This window comes from Nilaparvata lugens, chromosome 2 (genome assembly GCF_014356525.2).
Source record: "Nilaparvata lugens isolate BPH chromosome 2, ASM1435652v1, whole genome shotgun sequence".
Classification (NCBI taxonomy): domain Eukaryota; kingdom Metazoa; phylum Arthropoda; class Insecta; order Hemiptera; family Delphacidae; genus Nilaparvata; species Nilaparvata lugens.
Window position 1 is genome coordinate 23,538,872 of NC_052505.1, and position 27,528 is coordinate 23,566,399.

The 27,528-nt window shown below is 35.4% G+C and overlaps 1 protein-coding gene across 1 annotated transcript in view; it reads right to left on the reverse strand.

Moving 5' to 3' along the window:
* LOC111049685 (thrombospondin type-1 domain-containing protein 4) overlaps positions 1-27,528 on the reverse strand; it is a 488,755-nt gene that overhangs the window by 197,104 nt on the left and 264,123 nt on the right. The window contains exon 7 of the mRNA XM_039420017.1: positions 27,312-27,457. Coding sequence (XP_039275951.1) covers positions 27,312-27,457 — 146 coding nt within the window. The remainder of the gene's footprint in view (positions 1-27,311; positions 27,458-27,528) is intronic.

Genomic DNA, 27,528 nt, shown 5'->3' on the forward strand with positions numbered 1-27,528 from the left:
TGAACTGGGAAAAAACAAATTCTCACACTCTGGTGTAAAACCAAAAAAGGAAGAAGTAAAAGAGGAGAGTATGCAAATTGATGATAATGGAGAGGGGGATGAACAGAGTTATGAGAGTTCAACAGACAATTTTTTAAGCTCGACTAATTTGAAAACAGTTTAATTGGTTCTAGCAGAAACGATGATGTGCTGTCACAATATCTAAAAACGTTTCATGCGGAAAAATTGAATAATTCAATCAGTTATGGAATTCATATAATTCTAAAGATGATGTGTATTATATTGGAAATCAGCAAGTAATATTTGATAACGGTTATATAGATATTAATAATGAAAGATTTCGTTTAACACATGGTCTACTTGAGTTATTATTCAGTGCGAGACCAAACTCAAATCTTTATAATGAGAGAGATCTGGATAAGTATAAAAAAATCTTAACACTTACAGGTATACATTTAGATCGAAGAGGCTATGTTAAACGAAATCAGGGAATTAAATCGCAAATGATTCAAAAGTTATTTCCCAGTAAAAAAATTAGTAAAAAGAAGGGGTGGGGTTTATTGAAATTTGCAAAAAATAATTCTCATGATAGAATTTATCAATACTTTGATAATTTTGACGAATTAGTGGAAAGATTAAATTTACTCTATTCCTCAAAAGCTGCTGGCAACACCGGGCATGATGTGGAGATCGCGTCTATAATTGAAGAGCTAAAAGAAGCAAAATTAATTGTTTAGTGTCACGATGACTCTACATCGATTCGGACGAATTGATACGGCTAGTGCTAGCGGAGCTCTTGCTAATCTTACGTGTGATATTGACTCGATAACACAGAAGATAATCAAATCGATAAATCAACAAGGAATCAGCGAAGCTGTGAAATTTTATTTAGATTCGCAAATAACCAAACTCGTTTCGGAAAATACAAAGAATATTGGAGTGAGCATAATTGAAAGAGAACATATTCTAAGTACATTACAAAATTTCAGTGCTAATATCGATAAAGCTATTGCAGAGAGAACACAAAATTTAGAATCTGCTCTAGGAGAAGTGAAAACTTTAACAGACAGCTTTTCATCTCAGTTGCTCAGTATTAACAACGATAAAGTTGATAAAGCTTATTTAGATGAAAAATTAAAAGCCGTATCAGATAAAATTAAGAATTTGGAGGTGCTGGACAGAAACTATCTCAATACTAAATTGAAACAACTTAGTACAGAAATTTTTACTAAAGTAAATGAAACACAGCCATCGGCAATTGATAAGCAATATTTAGAATCTACTTTGCAGAAATTGATTAGTTCTTCATTAACAAAGGAAGAGTTTGAAAAACGATTATCTGAAATGGCGAGTGCAATAAAAGCTAATATTATGGAGGGAATTGAACAGTTCATTACAAAAGATGCTATTGCTATTCTAATTAATCAAATTGCAGAAAAGTATGCAACTAAAAATGATATTGGAGATTTTATTAAGAAAAACGAGATGGGAGTTGCTGTGAAAAGCGTTCATGATGAAATAGCTGAGGCAATTAAAAATTCGGAAGAGGGTACTGTCATGAGACTGCAATGTTTGGCTCCATTCATTGAGTACCTAAGTTTATTCATCCACAGAATCGCACTTGACATTGTATCCAAATATGCCGAGGTGTCTTTCCACATGAATTGGATTGAGGCAAAAGATCATAACCTTTCTGAACATCAGGTAGTGCTAATTATTACAGAAAAAATGGATTTGGTCAAATATAAAGACTTTATATTGGGTCCGAAAACATAAAATCTTGAGTTGTGTGAGAGAGAGAGTGAACGATATGTTGTTTCACCCTAGACGAGCGTGATTGATTGTATAAACACTTGTGTGAGAGAGAGAAGTACAGACCTGCAGTTTCAAATTTCAGTCTAGACATTTTTGACTATATCGATAAATCTTGTAAAAGGATGTGTGAGAGAGAGTGAACTTTAACACCTATAGTTTCAAATTTCACACCCTAGACATTTTTGACTATATCAATAAATCTTGTAAAAGGATGTGTGAGAGAGAGTGAACTTTAACACCTATAGTTTCAAATTTCACCATAGACATTTTTGACTATATCAATAAATCTTGTAAAAGGATGTGTGAGAGAGAGTGAACTTTAACACCTATAGTTTCAAATTTCAGTCTACACCTCCGTGATTGATTGTATAAACACTTGTGTGAGTGAAGTAACCTATGGTTTTCACCCTAGACATTTCTGACTATATCAATAAATCTTGTAAAAGGATTGATTGATTGATTGATTGATTAGCTGCCTTTATTAAAAACCTAGGAGGGCGAAGTTAGGGCGCAGCCGGCCCTCTCTTACACTCAACCCTCCAATACAATTCTAAGTAAAACTAAAACACTATACAAATATTATAAGATAAAATAAAACAATTTACAAAATAATAAAATTTTCAAATAGCGAATGAAAGAAAGAAAAAAAAAACAAAATTTCTTTCTAATTTGAATCAGTGAAAATAATACAATGAGAAAAGAGAAAACTGAAAAGTGAAAACGGAAGAAACGTCTGTTCAAAATCCATAGATCATTTCGATAGAAGAAAAAAGAAGAAAGAGAGGAATAAATTAAAGAGGAAGAAAGGACACACACACACACACACACACACACACACACACACACACACACACTAACACACACATTAAGATTTAGTGAACATTCCAGCCGAGTCCACCACCTCTGATCCACCGCAAGACAGCCGCACCGAACCGACGATGTCCCTCAACAAGCCTTAGCTCAGCAGGCAGAGAATTCCACAAACTACAGGCTGTCACAAGGAACGACTTGTTGTACATAACAGTCCTATGTGTTGGGACAGCCAGCAGATGGGATCCATGCCGCGTTCCTCCATGACCAAAATCACCCAAGTAACGGTACTCTACTGCCAGATACTTAGGGGTTTTAGTTTTCAATATCTTATAGAGGAAGCACAAAGCATGATGTGATCTACTCTCACGCAGCTTCATAAGTTCAAGTCTGTTAAAGTATTCAGTTACATGGTCGTCACGTCTCAGGTTAAAGATAAAGCGAACACAGTAATTATGTGCACGCTGCATCCTCTGCAGAAGTTGAACTGTCATGTCAAGAGTCACAATGTCACAGTAGTTGAAGATCGGGAAGATCAGAGTCTTGACCAACATAACCTTCGTTGAAAAGGGAATGAAGTCAGAGATCCGTTTCAATGTCATAATCCCCCCAATGACCCTGTTACAAGTCTGAGTCACGTGGCTGGTCCAGTCAAGAGTCCTTGTCATTGTAAGTCCTAGATTTTTCACGTCAGAACTGTATTGCAATTGTATGTTATTCAATTTTATAAATGGTCCGTTAGTTATGTCAATTGTGTTTAAAAGTCTTGAATAACCTATGACTATTGATTTTGATTTAGTTTCATTAATTTTCAGTCCATTATTCTCAGTCCATCGTACCAAACGAGTCAAGTTAGCATTGACTTCATCAACTGTGATGTCGAAGTCATTTTTCTTGCAGTGCCGGTATACTTGCAAGTCGTCGGCATACAGGTGATGTCTGGTTGTGAGTAGAGTGCTTGTCACGTCATTTATGTAGATGCTGAACAGCAGAGGACCCAATACCGAACCCTGAGGAACTCCTCTGTTCACTTCACGCCACCGTGAAGAGGCATCCCCGACTCTCACACACTGACACCGACCCTGAAGATAGGACCTCACCCATGCCACAGTGGAGTTGGAAAAACCTAAGTTTCTGAGTTTATAGAGTAAAGTGGGATGAAAAATGCTATCGAATGCCTTACTAAAATCTATTAGGACTAGAACTGTTAGCTCTCTACCATCCATAGCCCTACGGATGTCATCAGTGACTCTCAGGAGCGCAGAGGTGGTGCTATGACCACTACGGAACCCCGATTGAAAGTCACCAATCAATCCAGAACCATAGATAAATGAGCTCAATTGGGAGTGAACGATAATTTCCAGAACCTTGGACAAAACGGACAATAAGCTTATAGGCCTGTAATCGGATGGAGAGAGAGGGTTAGGGATCTTGTTCAAGGGAATCACTATAGATAGCTTCCAGTCATTAGGAAAAACAGACGTTAAAAGTGAGGTATTGATCAAATGGGTGAGGAATGGGAGGATAAAAGGAAGGATAATTTTGATGAACTTAATCGGGATACCGTCTGCACCAACAGCATTACTCTTCACTCGATGAACAGCCAAGAAGACCTCTTGCTCCGTGACATTGGAGAAGTAGAAGTCCTCATTGGGATGAAAATCAGGCAGAGAGTCAAAGTGAGCACGAGCTTGGTCCAAACCCACAGGGATGTCAGTGAAGAAGTCATTGAGATCATCCAGCGAGTGAGCTACAGTCGGTACCTGCCTCTCCTTGCCAGCCCCAATCTCCCTCAGAGCACGCCAAAGAGATGAAGTTGATGATCGCTTTGAGGAGATCAAGTTACGATAGAATGTAGCTTTCGCATTTCTAATTGTTTGCTTGCAAGAGTTCCTCAAACGCTTATAATGATTGAAATCATTGGGGCTTTTTGAAGCTCTTGCAATTTTGCACCAATAATCTCGATCCCTCATTAGCTGGCGTATCTCATCTGTGAGCCATGGAGCAGGATCTCTGGTTACTCTGCGATTTTTTAAAGGAACATGTTTTTCAAAAAGAGAAACTATATTGTGGTTAAGAATGTCCAACATAACATTAACATTGTTAGTTTGGAATATCTGTAACCAGTCAAGGTTAATTGCATCATTGAACAAATTGTGGTAGTTTATATTCTTATAATCTCTATAAGTGATTATTTTTGGTTTAGGTTTAGGCCTCTTAATATTATAAACTAGGAATATCATATCATGTGCAGAGAGGCCTGGAAAGGGGAACTGCCCATGGCACACAGCTGCTCTCACATCGGCAACTGCAATAAGATCAAGCAATGTGTCCGAAGTGGATGTATGGTGTGTAGCTTGGAGAGGCAGCAAGGTCATACCATTCGCAAAAAACATAGTGGTCAGTTGTATTTTGTCATGAGTATCAGGTCCAAGTAAGTCAGTATTGAAGTCACCCATGATAGCCACATGTTCATAGGGCACCATCAGCTCAAGTAGTGCTTCCTCAAATTCTGACATATACCCAATATGAGGCGGCCTGTAGCAAACTGCTATTAACATTTTAACTCCGTTACACTTAACCTCAATAAACATGTATTCAGGTCTAGCTGCACGGGAGGTATCAGAGGAAAACTTATGAACAGGCAGCAGAGAACGCTTGACAAACGCGGCAACCCCTCCCCCATTCTTGTGTAGCCGGTCATTCCGAATGAGCACATAATCCTCGAGTGCAACAAGTCGATTAGGGATTGTCGGTTTTAGCCAGGTCTCGGATACAAGAATGATGTCACAATCTTTGCCCTCGAAAGTGTGCCTAAATTCATCTATATGACAGAGAAGGGATTGCGCATTAACATGAGCGATCTTAAGTCGATCCGGGAAAGGAGAGAATGCCCGCTTGAGGGAATCGCCGACACTCAGCGCGGCCGCGCCGTCATCCTGCTGTATAGACAAGGTGGCTGCGACGAAGCAGCAAGGCAGAAGAGGGGGGTGAATCGGCGAAACAATGAGAAATCATAAGAGATAGAAGAAGAAAATAATCAAGTGAAGAAGTCGAGCGCTATGAAACGATAAGATAACGCTATATTAAAAGGAGAGATAAAAAACAAAGTAATGTACAGCAGTAAGCAATGAGTCGGAACGCTAGCTACAGGCTTGAGCTGTTCGGCTCCTAAAAGATAAAATTGAGGTTCTAATTCGGTTTTTGTGAATGACAGATCAAAAGTATTTCAGTTCAAGATTAGATACACAGTAAACTAGAAGACTGTAGGATGTCGATCAATGTGAGAGTCAAACGGAATAAAAGATAGTGTGACCGAGTCCACTATTACAGATAGTAGATAAGAGCAATCACGACAATCCTCAGGTAAATAGAATAGATTGGGAGCAGAAAAAATATGAAAATGTAGTGTGAGAGAGAGTAGAAGAGAGAGAGAAGGAGAAAAGGAGAGAGATCCAATAATATATTGATAATTGAGAGCAGAAAAGTAATGAATAATAGTGGGAAGATAAACCACATGAAAGATGAATCAGATAGAATCTGTAATTATTTTAGGCTATAAGAGTATATCATCAAGTTGTAAGAAAATTGTAGACAGATTACTATCTACCTATTCTTGTGTTTTAGAAAAATAATTATCAATCATTAAATCGTACAGTATTATGGCAAACAAAGTATTTCATTATGCGAACAAACCCAACTTTGATCTGATAAACTGTGTTCTGTCTTGTAAATGTGTTCTGTCTTATATAAGACAGAACAAATTTTTACTCAATAATTTAAAATTTCAGAAAAATATAAAATTAATAAGGAGAACAAAGAAAAGTAATAGATAAAATATTTTTAAAAAATTGTGAAAAATGGAAAATGAATCAAATAATAATAAACCAATGATAAGTCTTTCACAGAAACATAGATACTACGATTTCTAAATTCAATTTCATAGTTCAGCTTCCACTAAATTAATCAGAAATTTCTCCGAAACATAATTCTATCCCCCTCCCTCCACTTTACCGTACCATCAACAGTCCAGGCGTTTGCTTGGCCCACACGAGCAGCCACCTCGCGATAGAAGCTGTTCCGCTTCCGAGTGAGGTCCTCACGGATGGTGATCGAGGACCCCTTCAGCTGCCGCCGCACGGAGAGAACGGCACGTTTTGTCTGATAACTGATAAACTTTACCAGTATCGGACGCGGCCTAGGTCGTGGCTCGCCGGGCCTTGGATCGACAACACGGCCGGAGCGATGGCATCGGTCAATCAGTGCAGGGTCTATATTAACGTTGAGCTTGTCGCGGCATATTTCAGTCACGATGGCTGTCACGTCCTCACCCCTCACCTCCTCCACGCCAAAAATTTGCACATTGTTGCGCCGCTGGTACTGCTCCTGATCATCGATCTTGTTTTCGAGCAGCACCTGACGGGCCCTCGCGTCCTCGCGAACGGCGACAACCTCAGCCGCAAGAGACTCCACTCTCGCCTCCAACGCCGACAGTCGCGGTTCAAACGCTTGGATAAAGCGCGCGGAGATGGTATCTGCCAGTCGATCGAACAGATTATCGGCAACCTTATCCGCTAGCCTGTTCAGGAACTCGTCATCGGAAAGGAATGCCGAGAATTTCTCTCGAGCCGCTCCTCCCCCAATCACCGTATCGCTTCCACCTTTGGACGAAGAGGCAGAGGGGGCCGAATTCGACCGTTGATTTACCGGCACGGCTGGGCGCTTATCTCCTGCAGCAGCCTTATCAATCGAAGCCTGCGCCTTAGAACCGCTTCGTAGAGCTTTTGGCGATGGAAACATGTTACTTTGATTTTAAAATTTCTCAATTGCGCAAGATATATGAGGTGGATCGCAACAAGATTCGGTGATGAACTTGATAACACTTTCACACACTATATATGAAAGAATCACGCTGATTCAATGAGAAAAACCGACTGAAACGAGTGCCATGTTTGTACAGCAAAAGAGCTCAATTTTTTACACATTCATAATCAGTTTGATTGAACTCTTGACTGTCAGTTGGAAAGCAAGCATAATATGACCCATTATAGAACTTATACTAGATTCGCTAGTATAACATTCTTCCTTACTCGACTTTCGTAATGCTGGGCAGAGAGAAACGTTTCACTTTAATCTGACAGTATAGGAACACTCGATCAAAATGGAACTTAGTTACTCCTTATCTCCTTTACTCGCCTTTCGTAATAAAGAAGGAATTTAGAAGGGTGCGGGAAAGAGATGGGGCGAGTAAAAGAAGGAGAAAGCATCTGCCTAGACTGCTGGTTGTGAGAAGCGAGGGGCGTGTATCCTCCTCTCTCTCTCTTGAGTCTGCCATTGTAGTATAGCAATGTGGATTCACTTCAATCTGTCAGTATAGCATTAGATGTAGAAATATGAATTCATTTTAATCTGTCAGTATAGCAATATGGATTCACTTCAATCTGTCAGTATAGCATTAGATGTAGAAATATGGATTCACTTTAATCTGTCACCAAGGGAATTTCTCAAAGAGATTTTTTCCCTCATCTAGCATTCACCTCAATCTGTCAGTATAGCATTAGATGTAGAAATATGGATTCACTTTAATCTGACAGTATAGAGAGGGAATTTTTCCTCCAAAAAGGGAAATTTTTTTTCCCTCACCTGGGGAGAGAGAGAGATATCTCTTTTCATCCCCCTCACCTCCACTGGGCAGGGGGAAGGGGAGAGAGAAAGAGAGAGAGAAAGATATATCTCTCTCTTTTCATCCCCCTCACCTCCACTGGGCAAGGGGAAGGGGAAATCTATTTTTAGAACACCCCCCACCCTACAGGCGGGGGGAAGGGGTGGAGGGATGGATGAGGGGCGAGAGGGGGGAGGGGATTTCGAGCAAAAAAGCTTCCCAGTGATCCCAAATATTATCTACTTACAGTGTATGGATTTTCGTACAATCACTTGAGAATATCATAGTTCATCAGAAACACCAAATAAGAAGGAATAGCAATTTTAATAATCAATGAAGGCAAATAGATAGGGAAGAGTCATCAATGCAATTCCACAGAACAGCCTTGAGCTGCCAATCCTTGAGTATTTTTAAACAAGAATTTCCTCCTCCGAAAATATTTTTGCAATGTTATGTTAACGATCCGTAACAATTAATTATTGAACCTAGTTCTAATTCGGCGAATTCAATACAAGAATAGTGCAGCGCAGTGAATGTTGACATAGAACAAACACGGAATGTTTTTAAACCGGCGGATGGAAAACAGACAGTGGTAAGCACAAGAAAAAATCAGTCGACTAGGTCTGGGTCCGAATTGAGGCGCTACATATTTCTGGGAGTATTTTTACTACTCATCTATAAACAAGTCAGTCAGTATTTTCGGAGAAGTAGATGCAATCCAGACTGTGTCCAATTGAATAAGGCAGAATATAAAATAGGGTGTATTGATCACTAACAGAAATACTTGACTGCATTTAGATGTTACTTGGATTGAATGGGATCAATAGTAAAAATACTAGACTGCATTAAAATGTGAAGTGAGAGTAATGAAATGATGGGATGACATCTATTGCACTCTATGTATATTGAAGTTTTATAAGTATTAGAAAATCCATCTCTTCTTACACGGTTAACAGAAACTTCAGATCCAACAGAGTTTCACAGAGCATTAGAGAATATCAAGGACCATTTTTTTCAATATTGTAACTAGAATTTCCTAGTGCAGTACCAAGCTCCACTTGCTCGGTGAATAGCCTACTCTCTGTAGTACCTAAACTCACGATGTTTTCATGATTCCATAGGTTTGAACGTTGAGATTAGTATTGAATTTGATCAAGTAGTTATACAAAAGAAGGATCATGAGAAATGATTGTTGATTACCTGCTTTGAAAAATAATGTTGATTCACTCTGTTTAGAAAATAATTACCACAAACTGATGCTACAATCACGGTTTGATATCGCCGTAATATGACAGATTTGACTAAATTATTTTATCATATCTGATTCAATCACATGAATTTTCATTGTAAACAAATACAATTTATCATAAATTGTCATTACAGTAACACTAACCGACTTTTTGGCGCAATCCGCGTTGAAATTGACCTACCATAAGTCTTACATGAGAACTCTAGATGAGAATTCTCACTCTGAAAAACTACCTACCTGTTCCATGAAGAATAGGAAGTACTATAATATTGGAATATGATATTCCTCACACTATCCCATGATATACACAACTATTATAATAATCGGTATTATTTTTCAAGTGTGAATAGATTCTTTCATGATTATACACAACTTGTAAGCTTCCATGAAACATGCTCGAAAACTGTATAAACCGTCCAATGGGAATGTGTTGTTCTCAGTATAACTTGAGAAGCGATGTCTTCATCCTTCTTCCTTCAAAGAGCCTCCCCAATAATGAAGTTATCTCCCAATACTCACTCATGACGGTTAAAGCATCAGCGACGGGACAAACCTCAACCGACAGTCTATATCCTCAAAAGTCATGCATCATCGTCACTTAGTGACGCTTGAAACGTCCAAAGGGCTGGAGAAATATAACATAAAATACATTTTTTCAAATTATTATTATACTAAGGTGTTAATATGATTTGTTTAATAATTATTGTGAATCATTCACATTGAATTCAGTTTTTCTATTATTATATGATTGATTGTATTTTTCATCTTTTCCCACATTCTTCATCTTCTTCTCATTTTAAATTGTATTATATTAAGATATTATTGTATAGAGTGTAAAAGGCAGAATAGGTTTTTTCCTGATGTCTCCGTTGATAAAATTATTATAATTATTTGTGTGGGGTGGAATGCCTGCAATTCGATGTTAAGTTTTCCACTCATTCAACTAAAGTTTCAAAATCATAAAGCCAATTATGTCTGTAACCTGATCAGTGACAGAAATCTAGCTTGAAACTGTATAGTTTCAAGTCAAAGACAACTAATTTGAAGAGTGATCAACAAACAGAAAAAAGAAAATATTTCACTGATGAAGAATATAAACGTGAACCATTCCTTGAACAGTGAACACTATTGAATAACAATAAACATTCATTTTTCATAAAACTTTACGTAAGAAGTATTAGTTATATCGCTGCTGCTCTTATAAGAAATATTCACCCTATGGTGGATCATGAATTTCAAGTTGAATTCAGTAACTGATATTATGTTAGCTATTCCCATTTTTGTAAACTCGAATAAAATATCATACTGTATCAGAAAATACCATACTCTTTTCTGAAAAACGAACAATACATTGATGGATTCACTATAACGGAAGAAATTTATTTGATTGGCGAATTGTAGCCTAGTAATATTTTAGTGAACTCACTGAAATTGAAACACGTGCATACGGCTTGCTTTACATGTAGGTACACAGTCCACTAGATGGGTCCAATAACTCAGAATAATAACGAATCAACTCTCTGAACACAATATTGTGATTGAATGAGAATATTCCTGCAATACGAATCGAAACATCTTTCCAATTCAATAAATACAATGTGATGGCTTTCATGCAGTTTCATTTACGTTTTAAATTGGAAACTTTCAATTCGAAAACAACCATCTCATCCAATCTCCATCTGTTACTGAATTATTGCACCGTGAATAAAGTTGCACCTATCGCTTCACTAGTGAGAAACGTATTATTTGACAAGTGAACAAGATCAGTGAACCAAATTTGATAGTAGTTTATGACTGACTATTCATGCTACAGAAATCATGATGAAACTTCATCGTATGACAAGTAGTATGCCATGTTTTTTGTATGATTGATAATAATATTCATTTTTTCCTCATAATACACACGAAATTACATTTTTTTCTGATTCATAAAAACAAAGTCTAGTCTAGTAAGAAGTAATCAAGTGAAGTTATAAAATCTATTTTAGTGCATACAACCCTTCTGACCTAGTTCAACAATAATTTAGGTTAACGTTTCACCCTTCAATGATATTCCACTACTTGCATCTCCTACAAACCTTCTATTCAGATATTAATTTCAATTTCACTGTCTGAAATTAATTTTTGATTAAACCTTACAACTCTTCTCCGAAAAGAAACATGAAAAGTTCTCAGTACTCACTGTAAAATGGAGAATAACGGTTCACTGACTTAGTGCACTAGTACACGGGGCTTTGCATACTTTATGTGACACCAGAATAATTTTGTCCCCATACAACCCTGCTATACAAACTGCAGACTCCCATGGAGTACTAGTTCATGATCTATTATAATCATTTCTCATTTAATTGGATTGTTCTCTTAGCATTCTCATCCCAAATGTAATCATTGTTCCCTTAGTAAGTTGTAGTATTTCACAGCATCATTTATCATTATCAGAATTATCTGAAATAATAATTGCATTATTTGGAATTGAGCCTTGTGCAGACACCCCTGCGACTCGCATGACGGTGACGGAGCGAGAGAGATTAGATTAGATTAGATTTCTTTATTTATATATGTTACAATATTTACTGGCTTATACACTAATTCACATTAAATGACGATAATGCTAGTTATTTAACGAATTTTACAAAGTATAAATAATTAATCAATGAGAATAAAGATTGAATTCAATTAGAATAACAATAATAGAATAATGTTATATAACTTCATAGATCGGCGGTGTTTCAACAAATAATTGTCGATTCTGAAATGCCCGGTCTACACGACGATATTAGCGCAAACCTGCCAGGTTTGCGCTAATATCGTTGTCGTATAGAAGGGAGATCGTTGTAAATTTCTGAGGTTTGAAGGTTTGTGCTTCCTTCGATCAATCTCAGCCATAAGAAGGATATAAAATATCCTTCCCATTAACACACGACCGGAAAAGAGATTGATTGATTGAGTACTTTATTATGTAGATTACAATATATACTGGCTTATACACTTATAAACAATAGCTTACAATACAACAAAATTATAGATGAATTTACATAATATGGACTAAGAAAATAATTATTGAACTGTATATGATATGTAAAAGCAACTTGTAATATAATAGCTATGGATAATTATTATATTGTTATGCATCTACTTAAATTGGCGGAGCTTTGGACATATCAATGTCCATTCTTCGGAAAGAATATTGAAAATATCCTCCCCACTAACTCTCTACCAAAATTTAGTAATTTATTATAATTACTAATAATTAAATATTAGAGAGAGAGAGAGATAATAAGATTGATTGATTTATTTTATTTTCTTTGCCAGGTCTGAAGATGCCTATGGAAAACATCAATTCACATGAATACGTTGCAAACTCAAATCACGGAGATGAAGAAGAAGCAAAAATATGAATGAAATTACTCAATATTGATCAACTACTGTAATACTGTATCAATTAATTAGAGAATAAGGTTGTAAGGAAAGTGACTTCAATAATATTGTTCTGTTGATGATGGAATCGATACTGAACCTTCACCTCGAATGAAAATTCTGAATCAGTATAGCAAGGTATCAATGCGTAGTTACTGTAATAAAAGTCTATTGAAGGAATGGCACAGAACTGATTCGTAACTTTTACTTATTTGAACTTTGTAACACAGAACTTATTATTTTAATAAGGTATTCAAAATAAAAATGATATAAATAACTTATCATATAAGTAAGTAAGTAATAAAAATGATTTACATAATTTTTGATGTGAAGTAGCCTGATACACAGAACAAATTATTTTTAATTTCTTAAAGTAAGCTTCCTGATATAACTCATTCCGAATGAGAATGCGGATCATCATATCATAAATCATTGATGGAAGAATGATTAAGTGAATTTTACATATAGATCTCAGTAGTAATTAATATTATAATCCCTGAGAATTATCGAATTATGAAATACAGCAGTTTATGGATAAAGATGATACATTATCTTAATTATTTATTCATCACTACATCTCTGGCTATTAATCCTGAACTACTCGTATTATTCGTTACAATCTGGGAAATTTTGATGAAGTTTCTGACAGACGTACACTCTCCCTCCGTACGCGAAGCAGACTGGCAGATGCATGCTTGATAAGATAATCGAAATTGAGATATTTATGAATGTGAAACAAAGCGCTGGAACTTGGAAGGGTAGACTATTATGTCAGGACCCTACATTCCTACAATAGACAATGGCTTGACTAGCTGCTTCAATCAAATGATAAGCCCTTCAATATCACAAAATGGATTCCGGGTAGCAACTTCTTCAATGTTACGGCTTCCTAAACATCACTCTAAACGTACATAAAACGGCGGGATGCATAGGAGAAAATGGACTCGGCAGAGAAATACAGTATTTCAATGGAGCCATTTACATAAGAGCCTATCTCACATTGTGTCGGCCCTATTATATCTATAAATCGTCGCACCGATAAGACAACCACTGTAAAACCTATTCCTTATGCTATTTCTTTTCCCTATACCATCTATTTCCTCATTCCTTTTATTTCATTCTCTTCACAATAATTCTCCTTTTCCTCTTTTTCTATTTTCTCATCCTTTAAATCATTCCATTTTCTCTTCAGATCTTTCTTCTCAAACAATTATCTTCTCATGCTCATTCATTTAACCCCCGAGTTTGGCTAGTTTTATTCCCTCTTTTCAACTCTGCTTCCTATACCTTCAATTATATTTCTATGTAATCTCCTAATTCTTCAACAACTCCATCTCCATCTCCATCTCCAACCTTGTGTAATGAATGACAAGATGCGAGTGGAGGTGAAAAATCGATTTGTTAACAAAAATAATAGATGAAGATGATGAATATTGAACATGATTTCTTATGACTTAGCATAAAATAGGGCTCATCTTTCAATTAATCTTATACGGTAGGGTACTTTCTGGTTAAATGTGAAACACTTTCATGATTTTCCTACCTTTTATATGCATGCTTACTCTTCCTTAATTTGTATGTTTGCATAGCTTTCATCTTTAGAATCTACTGAATTTTAATATTGGACTGTCTAAATGATGTAGATTCAACTAGTAAGAACGGAAGATAAGCTACTTTACAGAGAGAATCATAGAAAGTTCCAACTCAACAAGCCCAATGTATACATTTTTTCATGTCTCAGCCGTCATATAATTATATTTGGCTTAACTGAAGGTATATTATCAACCTGGCTTGCAGAATATTAACTGAAGAAAACAGCAAACACTGCACGCTATGATTTTTCAGGAAATCGCCACTGTTAACACTATTGTAATCTATGATTTATCTCAGTTTTTGACATTCATAGCCTATGATAAATTTTAGCATAGAAATTATGATCATACACACATATTTCAAATATGTATTATATTATGAATATTTTATCGGTTGCAAACAATATCTTTGTCTGTCATAGAATGCATGATTTAGCACATATATAACAACAAAATGATTTTAGAGAATTAAAATGTGAAAAATTAGTTTCATCGCATGTCAAAACAAAAGACAAAATTGATTGTTTCGAGCGCCATAGTGTGAATAAGATGCAACTCAGAAAGCAGTAGGCCTACTAGGTACTGTATTTTACTGTTTACTATGGTGAAGAGAGTCAGCCACGCCGTACCGCGTCGACAGTTTCCCCTTCCACAGCGTCAAATCGAATCGCAAATAAATAACAATATACATCAATGGATTCGCAATGAATGTGGCTACATTAATTATTTGTGTAATTTTTTTAGATTATTTCCTTCGAAGTTAATCGGAGAAAACAAAAATCAAATCGAAAAACCTCTAAATTTTTACATTATATTATTTTATCAAGGAAACTGTTTGATTCATTGAGGAAATGAATACGACTCATATTTTAGTCCATAATGTAACGAATCGAATTACATATGATAGATTTTTTTCCGATTAATGGTTACAGAGATAATTGATTTCCATTTTGCTGTTTACTATGGCTAAGAGAGTCAGCCACGCCGTACCGCGTCGACTGTTTCCCCTCCCACGGCGTCAAATCGAATTGCAAATACATAACAATATACATCAATGGATTTGCAATGACAGTGGCTACATTGATTATTTGGCTCATTTTCCTTTAAAACTACTTGTTTCGAAGTTAACCGAAGAAAACAAAAAAATCAAATCACAAACCCCCTAAATTTTTACATATATATTATTTTATCAAGAAAACTGTTAATTTTATTAGAAAAATGAATATAACTAATATTGTAGTCTATAATGTAACGAATCCAATGGCATATAATAGAACTGTTTCCGATCAATGGCTACAGAGATAATTGATTTCCATTTTGCTGTTTACTATGGCTAAGAGAGTCAGCCACGCCGTACCGCGTCGACTGTTTCCCCTTCCACGGCGTCAAATCGAATTGCAAATACATAACTTCCTCCTCATCCTTCTACTTCTTCTTTTTCTTCTTCCTCTCTATCTTCTTTTTCTTCTTCTTCTCTACCTCTCTTTGCATCTTCATTCGTACCTTTCCTTTGCTTTTCTCGCTCATTGTCCTCCTCCCTTGAAGGAACAACCTCTGCCAGGGGTGCCACCATTATCGTGATTTTCCTTCTAGGAACGTTTTAGACTGCTCGTTTCAAATGCATTACCATCGTATGTTATGGAAGGTCGAATCTATTTTTGATTGCCGTGGAAATGCACTCGTACATTTGCGTGAGCTGTACTCTGTTATTGCTAGAGAATGCACTCAATATCAAATAGCTGCTGCTTTCAAATTAGTTCTATTATTACCGTTTACTACTATTGATATTAATATTAATGTTCTCTTTGGGAAATTCACTGAATTTGTTTTTGGTGCCATTGTTACATGCAAGAGGAGTCAAATGAATTTCCATTCATCAAGAAGTTGGGTACACTACTTGGTAGTGCCAGTGGTAAATCTAATATGATAATAATAAAATACTGATGATAATGATAGTAGTTCTGTTAGTATTTCTGCCAGTTGATCTGGTAGTGCCAGAAGTGAATTTAGTAGTTCTGATAGTGTCAGTAGTAAATCACTTGGTAGTTTTGGCAGTGTCAGAATTCTTTCAGATGGTACAATTCACATGTTAGCATTCTACAATGGAGTGGGTTGAAACGATGAGGTAGGTTATGAAAATGAGGTTAAAGGACAGTAACATTTTACCTAATTCTTATTCTCGATTCTAGGATATATTATTATCTTACTAAAGGAGGAAAGAAAAAATGTTAGAGTTTTTGATTGAACTCCAACTTGTTGAAATGATGGATTGGGAAACTCCCAGATGCCCAATTTCGAATATGAAGGTGATGATGTTTATTCAATTTGTTATGAATGTTGCATCTTTGATAATGACTGATGACATTGGAACATCCTATGTGTGACAAAGAGTGTGACAACCCTGCAGACCTATGATGAGATCATCAAGTCTGTCACACTCTTAAGCTACCGGACGAACACCTAATAGACCGAGCGAAGTGAGGTCTAAAATTCAAGTCGACGGTTCTGCATCTCTATGTTCAAATGTTTATATTTATGTTTTCATAAACATATTTTACGCATTTACGGCGTAACGCGGTTAAACGTGGTATGTTCCTTTCTTTAATTGCGCGTCGACGTATATACAAGGTTTTTTGAAATTTTGCATTTGAAGGTTAATATCAAAGGAAAAGGAGCCTCTTTCATACGCCAATCACTATGTATAAAAATGAATGTCTAGATATGTGTGTGTTAGTTTGTTAGCTTGTTTGTTAGTTTCTTAGTTCCCTATAGACACGAAATTACTTGACAGAACGGCATGAAAGTTTGGGAATATGTTGCGTGAATATTGGGGATGGTTTCTTACAAGAAATTTCAATAGGGGGGCTAATAATAATTATATATTAATCCATTTTACAGACCTATGTTTTCGAAATTGTCGGCCGAGCGGCTAACGTAGTACGGGTAATACTATAATCATGATTCCAGATCATGTTGTAATAATAAGATTCAGCATCTAAACTTACCAGCTGTATTAAACACACCACTCTCTGATAAAATTGTTTACTGGTAATAAAACGATAGCTTTAAGCACATAGGAAGTCCATATTGAGATATAAATGAAAATATTAATAGTAAATAAATAAATTTCATGTTTCACCAAATAAAGTCAAGTGTGACATGAGATACATTGACTTTTTGGCGGTACGAAATTCGCCGGGTAAGCTAGTATTAGAGTAAAAATCAGACTATAGAATTATTCATCATAAATCAGCTGTCGAGTGGATTATAAATTGCATGCTATGACGCATGTAATTCAATAGCTCAATGTAACTTAGTGAAAAAACAGCTGTAGTGTGGACTATTAATTGCATGTAATTGCTAACTTGTAGTAGCATAGTATTTTCTCCCGACTTTTCTCTGCTTTCAACTTGGTAAGCTTTTGATGGTAGTAGCATGTAGCTGTTTACATCAAGTCGATACAACAACCCAAACAGCCATTAGTCGTTTATACAACAATATCTCGCCGACACGACAGGACAGGACAGAATTTACTCTGATGGACAGTATTAGAGGTGACTGTGGTTTATAACTGCGCGAGGTCTACTGTTCACAGAACTACTAGTTATAGTCTGAATCTTAGTTATAGCATATGAAGCATCGTATATGACAGATATGTCTAGACTTCAGACATAATATCACTGTTACAGAATGCTCATTAAGCAAGCATTTCAGCCGTGGAATGTCAATTTTGACAGTGAATTCGATTGTTTGAGAGGGTGACTGCTATAAAAGTAGGTAAATGTCAGAGAGCGAAGACCTCTACTCAAATGTCAACTTTTCTTTCAACGGGAATGTATGAGTTTCCTCAATGTGGGAAGCTTGTGCTGAGAAAACAGTTCTTTGAAAACCTATCTTGCTTCCAGTCCCACATATTCTCAGAAGAAAACACTAAATTCTTACAACTATTTGAGAAAACCCGGTTTGAGATTTCTTGTAAGCTTTTCTTGTAACATACATTCCAAAAAGAATACATTTATTCTAAAAAAACCCTAGGTCCTTGATTTATTAATAGTTTTTTTGTTCTGGTATCAAGAGACTTGAAACTAACATTATCCACATGAAATAATTCCGAATAAAATGTTAATAAGGTTTGTTCAATATTAATTTATTCCAATTGTCCAATGGAAAGTCTAGTCTATCTTAGTGTCAGTGATTACTCAAAATTACTTGAGATTGAAATAGAATTGTTCCAATAAATAGCACAAGATTGTAGGAAATTATCTCACAAATACCTTAATACTAAGATACAGAGAACAGGTTGTAAATGATTACTGTATTCAAAGTAGGAAGTGAGTGATTTCTTAGTATCACCTTGAAGTCAATAGTTTGATGATCAGATAGAAAATGTATTGATAATAGCCAATCGCATGATGGAAGAAACAATTTCAACAGTAAATAACAGAGTATGCTTCAACACGTGACTACATTCAAAGAAACTGTGATTGAACAGTCTTGGAAACTATAAATTAATGCATTCAGAGAAATGTTGTAATCAGGAATCATATCAAGAGTATTCGATATAGTGATGATTCCCAAGGCCAGTAGAAAATTGTGATTTCCTGTTAATGAGCCTGATGAGATTACATAGAGAGTGAAGATCAAGAATTAAAGAGACTTGAGCTATAGTCAAAAATCCACTTGATTTTGAAGATCAAGAAGGACAGCTGATCAGTGAATGATTCTACTACGAAAGTTTCTATAGTGAATTTCAATCTCGGAAGAAGTATAAAATATTGAATTCCCAAAGTATATGTATTAGTAAAGTAAAGTACTCACTAAAACAGTACCTACTAGATTATTAATAGAAATACTGACAAAAAACTTCTATTCCAATTCATTTGAGAAGAATATTCCTCACTGGAAATAATTATTCAACTAATACTTTAAGAGATTGAGGAATAAATCCATTTGGGAATATTCACATTACAAAGTTACTCAAATTGTTCCACGAGAGAAAATTTGATTAAGAAAATACCAACTAAAGGGATAAATGAACTTCTCTTTTTCCCTGCTTCACATTATAGTTACGATTGAATTCAAAACATAGGAATTTCTCTGTTGAAAACAGTCTCATTTTCCTTACCTCCCTATCAACTACATTCTTATCGAGAAAGCTATCTTTATGTTGGAACGATTTCCTTGTCTTTTCATGCACACTTTCCCTTCTTGGCTGGGAATTTATTTTTATGTTGGAACTTTTGTCGACTGGATATAGCAAGGTGAGAAAAGTGGAGCTTCGGCTCTGGCGAAACGTGTTAGTGAGATGGGATTGGTTATTGGAAAAGTGTAGCAAATGGACGCAGGCTCATCCGATTTACGGCCGGCTTAAAATAAACAAATTCATTAGGAAGAGTCGACTTTCTTATCGACTTTTTCCGGCTATTTGTCTTGATTTTATAACAGTTTCAAGGAGGTTGAAGAGGAAGAATAATGTTATCTTCTTCTTCTTTTTCTTCTTCTACCTTCTCTTCTTCTTAATCCCTTCATTCTTCTTCCTATACACGATTACAAGTTAGACCTCGTAACTTTGGTGAGGGAAAGTTACTATTCCCTAATACTAATATTTATAATAACTTGAGGTATTATAAAAAGTTGGAACAAGTAAAATCATAAAACTATGAATATTAAGAAGAGGAAGAATAGGAAGAAAAACAAGAGAAATAATTCAATTTAAAGAGGAGAAGCAGGAGAGGAAGAAGAAGAAGAAGAAGAAGAAGAAGAAGAAGAAGAAGAAGAAGTGGAAGAAGAAGAAGAAGAAAGATTAGTAGGAGGGGTGATGGAAGGGGTATGAGAATGAGGAGAAGGAAAAGGGGATGATAAGAGATGGTAAGTGTGGAGAATGATGGAATGATGAATACAATATATTGTTTCTATCTCTGGTGGAAGAGAAATTCCAATAAGAGCAGAGTAAAACGTGTAAGAGGAAGGTAGAAGAAGGAGGAAATTGAGAAAATGCAATGACCATGCAGTGTAATAGAACCCGGAAAATGTAGATGGATTGGAGGGAGAGCAAATGGACTGAGTACAGGAATAGGAATGAAGGAAAGAAATCGGAGAGAATGTAGAGACGAGAAAGCGAAGAAAACTGAAGTGAATGAGAGAGATATATGAATGAGAGAAATAAGAAGAAGTGTGGAAAAGTAGGGAACAAGGAGAAACAAGTGAGAATTATCTTTAGAGGAAAACAAAATGTTTAAGAACAGCTGGAGCAAGTGAAATATATTACGTAGCAGAAGGAGGAAATGAAGGAGAATCGGCTGAAGAACAAGAAAAGGAGGAAGGGGAGAGGAGGTAGGAAAAGAGAACGGAATTGATCGATGAAATGAGAAGAGAAGGCAACAATAGAGGAAGAAAAAGAAGAGGAGGTGGACGATTGTGAAAGCACAGGTCTTCAGGGAACATTGTCAATGGAAGCAGGCACCTTTTATTCGCCGGTTTGTTCCATTGATGGCATTAAAAGCTGGCTGCCAGCGAAAAACGGAATACTAAGTTGTTCTAAAGATGTTCTCCAGGGTCTCTCGCCATTATTGTAGGCTGTAGGGATTCAGTTTTATAGCGATTGAAGCATGATCGTTTATTGCTGTTGCAGACTCAAAATGTTATTGCCTTGTAACTTGTGAAATGATCGATAAAATTTCATGACTCCATATTATCTCTTGAATTTGTTCAGTAGCCAATTGTTAATATTGGATGAACTGACAAATCTCCAATAGAATTGAAGCTCATCAAGGATCGTTGTGATAAAACATGTCATTAAAACTTAGCTCCAACCAGACATTATAAACTTTGATCTGCCGACATACTGCTTAAGATCTGATACATAATCTCCGATAGATGTTAAGTGATCTGATTCGACTGAACAAAAAATGGGAATATAGTAAAATATTTTACTATACTTCATTCATACTTTATAAAAATACTTTATGTTTCATGGGACACAATACTTTTATATTCTAAGATCTGCAATCTACATGCATATTATTCATATTCAAATGTATTGATCCCGAATAATCGTACTTATTCAATATACAGAAACAGGAACATGGATTGCTGGACTCAGAAATATTCTCTTGTTCGGAAACATCGTTGAAAAACTCAAGTTTTATTATAAAATTCATCTTTTTATCAAGAAACATCGATATCACATTCTGGATAATATCACCAGGTTCCAGGCTACTAATTTGAACCCATGATTAGTAAAGTGTATGTATTCAGCACAATTGTAACAATATTCTCTCAAAATGAGAAAAAGATAGTACTGGAACTATCAAACTGAATTGATATTTATATTTTGATATTTAATGGATCTATTTAATTTGCTAGGGGACGATCCTTGTTTATTTTTTGGAAGTTGCAACCGTAAGCAACGTTGATAATTACATTTCTGGGTGCATAAACAAGGATCAACTTGAATACTGGATCACCTCTGTACAACGTAAGCAAACCCAATTTGAATTCCAATTGGTTCAAGTTTGCCTGTCTGATTTTAAGAAATGAGGAATACAGTCCAAATCAAACTAGCTTATACATGGTAATTTTCATTCTCAACTCAATACCAATAAGCAATTGAAACAGTGTACAAAAACCCCATATCCATGAAGGAAGAATAATGACCATTCAAACAAAGTATTCCACAGTTCAACAGCTACTGAATAATTATTGTAATTCGAATGAATGATAATTGTAATTCAAATGAATAATAACTATTATTGAATCGTTCTCGCATTCCATGTGGTTTGTACAGTGAGTGGAGTGGTATTCATGATCACGCTTAGAGGTGTTTGAATAGTCGGCGCCTGACTTCGAATACAAATTGAATGATCTGGACAATGAGAGAGATCCTAATGCCCTAGATTTGGACCTGGATTTGATGGGATTTGTGTTATATTGTTATTATGCGAGCAGCTCAGCTCGAAGTTGTAATGACAGGTTTGGAAATTCATGATTAACTACTCGAGTTACAGGATTGGAGAGTTTGAGGGGAATGAGAGGTTGGTACAGATTATAGAGAAACTGGAGGAGAAAGAGAGAGATAAATGAATGGGAATTATGTAGAACTCATGTGGCTCTGTGGTCCTGAATATTTCCGGTATGAATAATAAATATGGAACAAAAGTGCAGATTTGACCGATTTTTTCAAAGACTAATATGCTTCTATGATCAACTCGAACATAGATGCACATCATGAACATTGCCTAAATTCTCTCGCTTGTTTTACAAATTTGACCATTCTTCTCTGAGTACATTTTTTGAGAATCTTCATTTTATAAATTTGATAGGTTCAGTTGATTTTTTCCGTCGAATAATAAATTCATGATTTTTTCTCTATGATCGTCATTATCGAATCCCTCAACATTATGTCGTGCAAAAATCCATAAGAATGTTCAAACAGACAAGAAATAATACTTGTATCATGCTGTCTGGATAATGAGTCAAGATACATGATCCCTTGATAGACCTATGACGTATTTTGAGACATTGCAGACTCTTAATATTTATAAAGATCAAATAAAGACATTATCAATGTTAAACTATTCTATTGATGCGTTAGCATCGCGTTCATGCCATCACAAGTGAATAAGATTTGAAGCTGGAGATTGAAAATTTGAAATTTTAGATTGATTTTATAAGAAAATAGTATCAGTCAGACGTTCAAAATAACAAAAAAATAGTCTGGAGAATTTTCATTAGTCAGAATTCTTCAATAATATCTCACGTTGAATAATAAATGCAATAAAAACAATTATTACTTGGGATGGATAAAACTGAAAATAACGAGAGAAATAATTAAAAACTGTCGAAAAATAAACAGTTTCATCAAAATAAGAATGAATTTCAATTTGATCTTGAGAAAGAAATCGACCCAGCAACGATTCAAATGTCATCTTCAACTTTTGCAAAGGGGTCTGATGACAAAAGTTTCTAATTGAAAAATTCTTGATCTCCCTTGATAGTTAGTGTTCTTGTAGCTCTTTTTGCTCTGGACTTGAAAACGTGCTCAACAAAAAGTTAATTACGCTGTTAGGGCAAAAACAAAACTTGTATTCGGGTCTCGCTGCAGAATCACTTAACTACATTGTTAAAAGTGGACTATATTACCTCAACGACGGAAAGTGAGGATATAAATTTAAATTAAATGCTTTATAGTGCAATGCGGTAATGAGCAAGCGGTGATATTGCCGCTATAGATATATCTATTTGATGAGCCAAGTATTAGTTTATTCCTAAGAATTTCCCTGAGTTGCATCAACTAATAAATTCAACTTTCTTTGTAGCCCTTTAGATGACGTTGTAGTTGGTTTACCATATTGGTTTTTACAAGAACCATTTAAAATTCCGAGACATTGAAGAAATATCTCATCTTGGCTTGATTTCTGACAACTATACACTCGTACAATAAAATTATTGTGTAATTTTACTCTCTTGTCCTCAAACACGGTTAATCACAGTCTATGCTGTTGGAATGAACGTTTTTTCAACCAAGAATTGATATCAGTTATGAATAATGGATTATCGTGCATGATAATATCAATCACCTTGATCAATGCGGATTGATAAACAACAATATTTATTAATATTCTTAGTATAAAATAATCACGATTGAAAATAATGATTCTATGACAAGGGAAAAAAGATGTTATTCTCACATCGAAGTAGAAAACGTCAATTCAATTCCTAAGAGGCCATCAATAATAATTTACAAGGCATTCAGAAATTTCCCAAAAATGCTATACGGTCTTGTAATCCAAATATTGTGCTCAGACTACTTGCACAATCAGTTTCATAATGTCTAAACACAAATTGTTAAACGACTGTCACTCATACCGTGAGTAGAACGTATTCAATTTTCATATCATTATATTCATTTTTAGGGTTTTCCAATACTCAGGTATCGGTCCTCCACACCTGAGAACGAATTAAATCAAAAGACTGAAACTTTGTTTGAAAATGGTCCATATCCATGAAAACAAGAAAAATGTAGCATGTGCTATTTATTTAGAAGAACAATAATGAAAAAGCTCATATCTGAAACGCACATATTCATTTAAAACACTCCTTCAATATTTTATTCTACTCAAAGCTGTTATTTGAAAGTTGGTCTATTATGACGTTTCATTCCACTGAAAACATCTTCAAAAAAAGTGTAATCTCAATTATTTTGAGTAGTATAACTTATATGAGTTATATAACCAGAAGATTTCTCCAATTGAATAGAATGAGAAAAGCCTTATCAATGGTGTGTCTTTGAAATCCTTATCACTCTTATGTGCATGAGTAAAATGCCTTATGAGTGGAATGAGTAAAAGCCTTATCACTGTCTTAATTAAAAGCATGGAACAGGTTTTTTAGATCTTTTCTGAAAGTCTTTGAATAGCACAATTTGAAAATAAGCCGAGTTATCCAGCCGCTGTGAAGGGTATGAATAGAATGCGAGACACCTGTCACCAGCATTTTCCGAGAGATTTTACCGAGAACTGAAAACAAAGAGTATGATAAATCTCTAGGGAGGCGATTCAATGCAAAAATCCAAGAATACGGACGTAGAGTGGTAGAACTCTATTTCTCCAAGCTCCTTGTTACTGGAAACCTTTTTGGTTTTCTCTTGCACGAGGAAAAACTATGAAAAATAATGGGAAAATATTGAGTAAAAAACGAACTAAAGTCATTTCAAGAGATAGGTAATGAATGTCTCTGAATTCCTATGATATTTTTATTCACCCACAAATTATCAAAATTATCAGTTAATACCGATTTCAACTCTAGATACCAAGTTCAGAGATCCAATTAAATCACATTCAGTCCATAAATAATAATAACGATTTCAGATTATTTGCTTTCGCTTTACTTATTGTTTCAAGCCATGATAGATGATTACACCGACAAATACGTGAATAAAACACTAATTGATATCAAAATCAATCATGCCACTTATAACAGAATGTATAACATCATGTCCTCATCATTCAACCCCCCTATAATAATATCAATCACCAGGATCTCCAAATACAACAAATCTCTTCTTTTACAAAAATAATGACAAATATTGGGTTTCTTAAAATGATTATTGATCAAATGATCCTTTCAACTTTCTCAATAATAAATTTTTATTAGTAATCCCAACTTACCAATTGAGACAGATTTGCTCATGATTTTCTCAAACTTTCTCGACTCATAACTTACGTAGACCATTCCGAAAATCAGTCTCGAAATAATAATTAATTCAATCCTAATCTCATAATTAGTTAACCATATCTTATTTGAGCCCAGAGACCCATACTCAAAATATCAACTTGAACGACTTTAGGGAGAAACGGTGCTTTGGATAGTGGGATAGGAGGCAGGAGAATGGATAGGGGCAACATCTGAGATGCCCTGATGGAATTCAGTAGGTTACCGCGCTCTACCGCAATACAACTTTCATACAACTCGGATCGCATCTTTTTCCGCATCTGTGCCAAAGAAGAGCGTCTCTCGAGGATAAGAGAAAGACAATTCAATTTTCTCCCTGATATATCTTCGGCTGGAATTGATTTGATTATATTCAATTCTGTCTCACAGGGCTGCTCAACTCTCAACTTGCTGTACTAGCATATCTCTGTGTGATACCCGGCGCTTCCATCAGCGAATATCTTCACGTAACGTTTCAAGTGTTTCATTGTGAGTTGTGTGGTTCATGTTGAAAGGCATCATCTATGTTCAATTTGCTCTCTACTGGTGTTTCTTTCGATTTTTTGTCGATGTGATCATCTTAAAGTCTAAAATCTAGAAGCTGATCTAATTTGCTAATTGGGATTGTTTTAATACTTTGACATTGAATGATAATAGCTCGTAATAATCTCAATGATCTAATATTGTGCTATCAATCATTATTTTCATTTTATTTATTTTTTATTTTTATTTTAATATAATTTTTTCTTGTAACATCATGATGGATTTCATCTCAAACGCTCATTTATCTAGAGTAGAAATAATTATCTCTTTTCTGTATAGGGCTACTTTTATAGAAATAGAAAGAAAAATAAAAATCTTAGTACCCTTTTTGAAATATTTAATCACAACATGTTTCGGACATTGATGCCATTCACAAAGATTTTTATTTTTCTTTCTATTTCTAGAAATAATTAGTTTCTTCGACCCAATCTATTAATTGATGATGATTGGAGCGAACTATCACTCAAAGAGTGTTCAATAGCTTTAAGTGGAGTTTCATATCACAGCCACCTCAAATGAATGCCCTGCCCTTGGTTGAATGACAAAATCGCATATTACGTTAGTCCAAGCAGGAAAATGCCAATGGAATGTGAAAGATGAGTTTAAATCATAGTCTATTATAATAAAATGCTGTGTCCATGAGATAATAACGACATAGGTTCATTCATAGGGCATAGTAGTAGGTTTATACCTGGTTCATAGTGAAAATTCATTTAACTTGTCAACCCAAGTTGAATACAGTGAAAATCAACTGGAAAGTCCATATATTATTACTTAATAGAGTAGTCAAATTAATCAACTTAATAAACATAAGATATAACTAAATTGATTGAGATCTAACCAAGTAGCTAACCAGCATATTAACCACGTATTACTTTCGTTTAACGCGTATGATTCATAACATACCTTACTCAAATTTCCTTGCGATAGCACCTGTTACAAAACTATAAGATTCATTCAGAGTTCTACTGATGAAATAAGCAAATTGAGAGAGGAAGTGGTGGTTACTAACCTTGCACATTCCTCCGACGCAGATGGCTCTGGTGGCTCGATCCTTGCTGCTCGGCCTACAGGAGGTGCCATCGGCCACACTGTTGTTCAGAGTCGCGTAGAATCGGTAGCCCAGTGCGCGGCAGTTTAGTGCACATTCGTTCCCAGCTGTAATTCACAGAAAATAAGCATTAAAATCGAATAAAACTGTATAAATTGACATAACTTTCAATTTATAG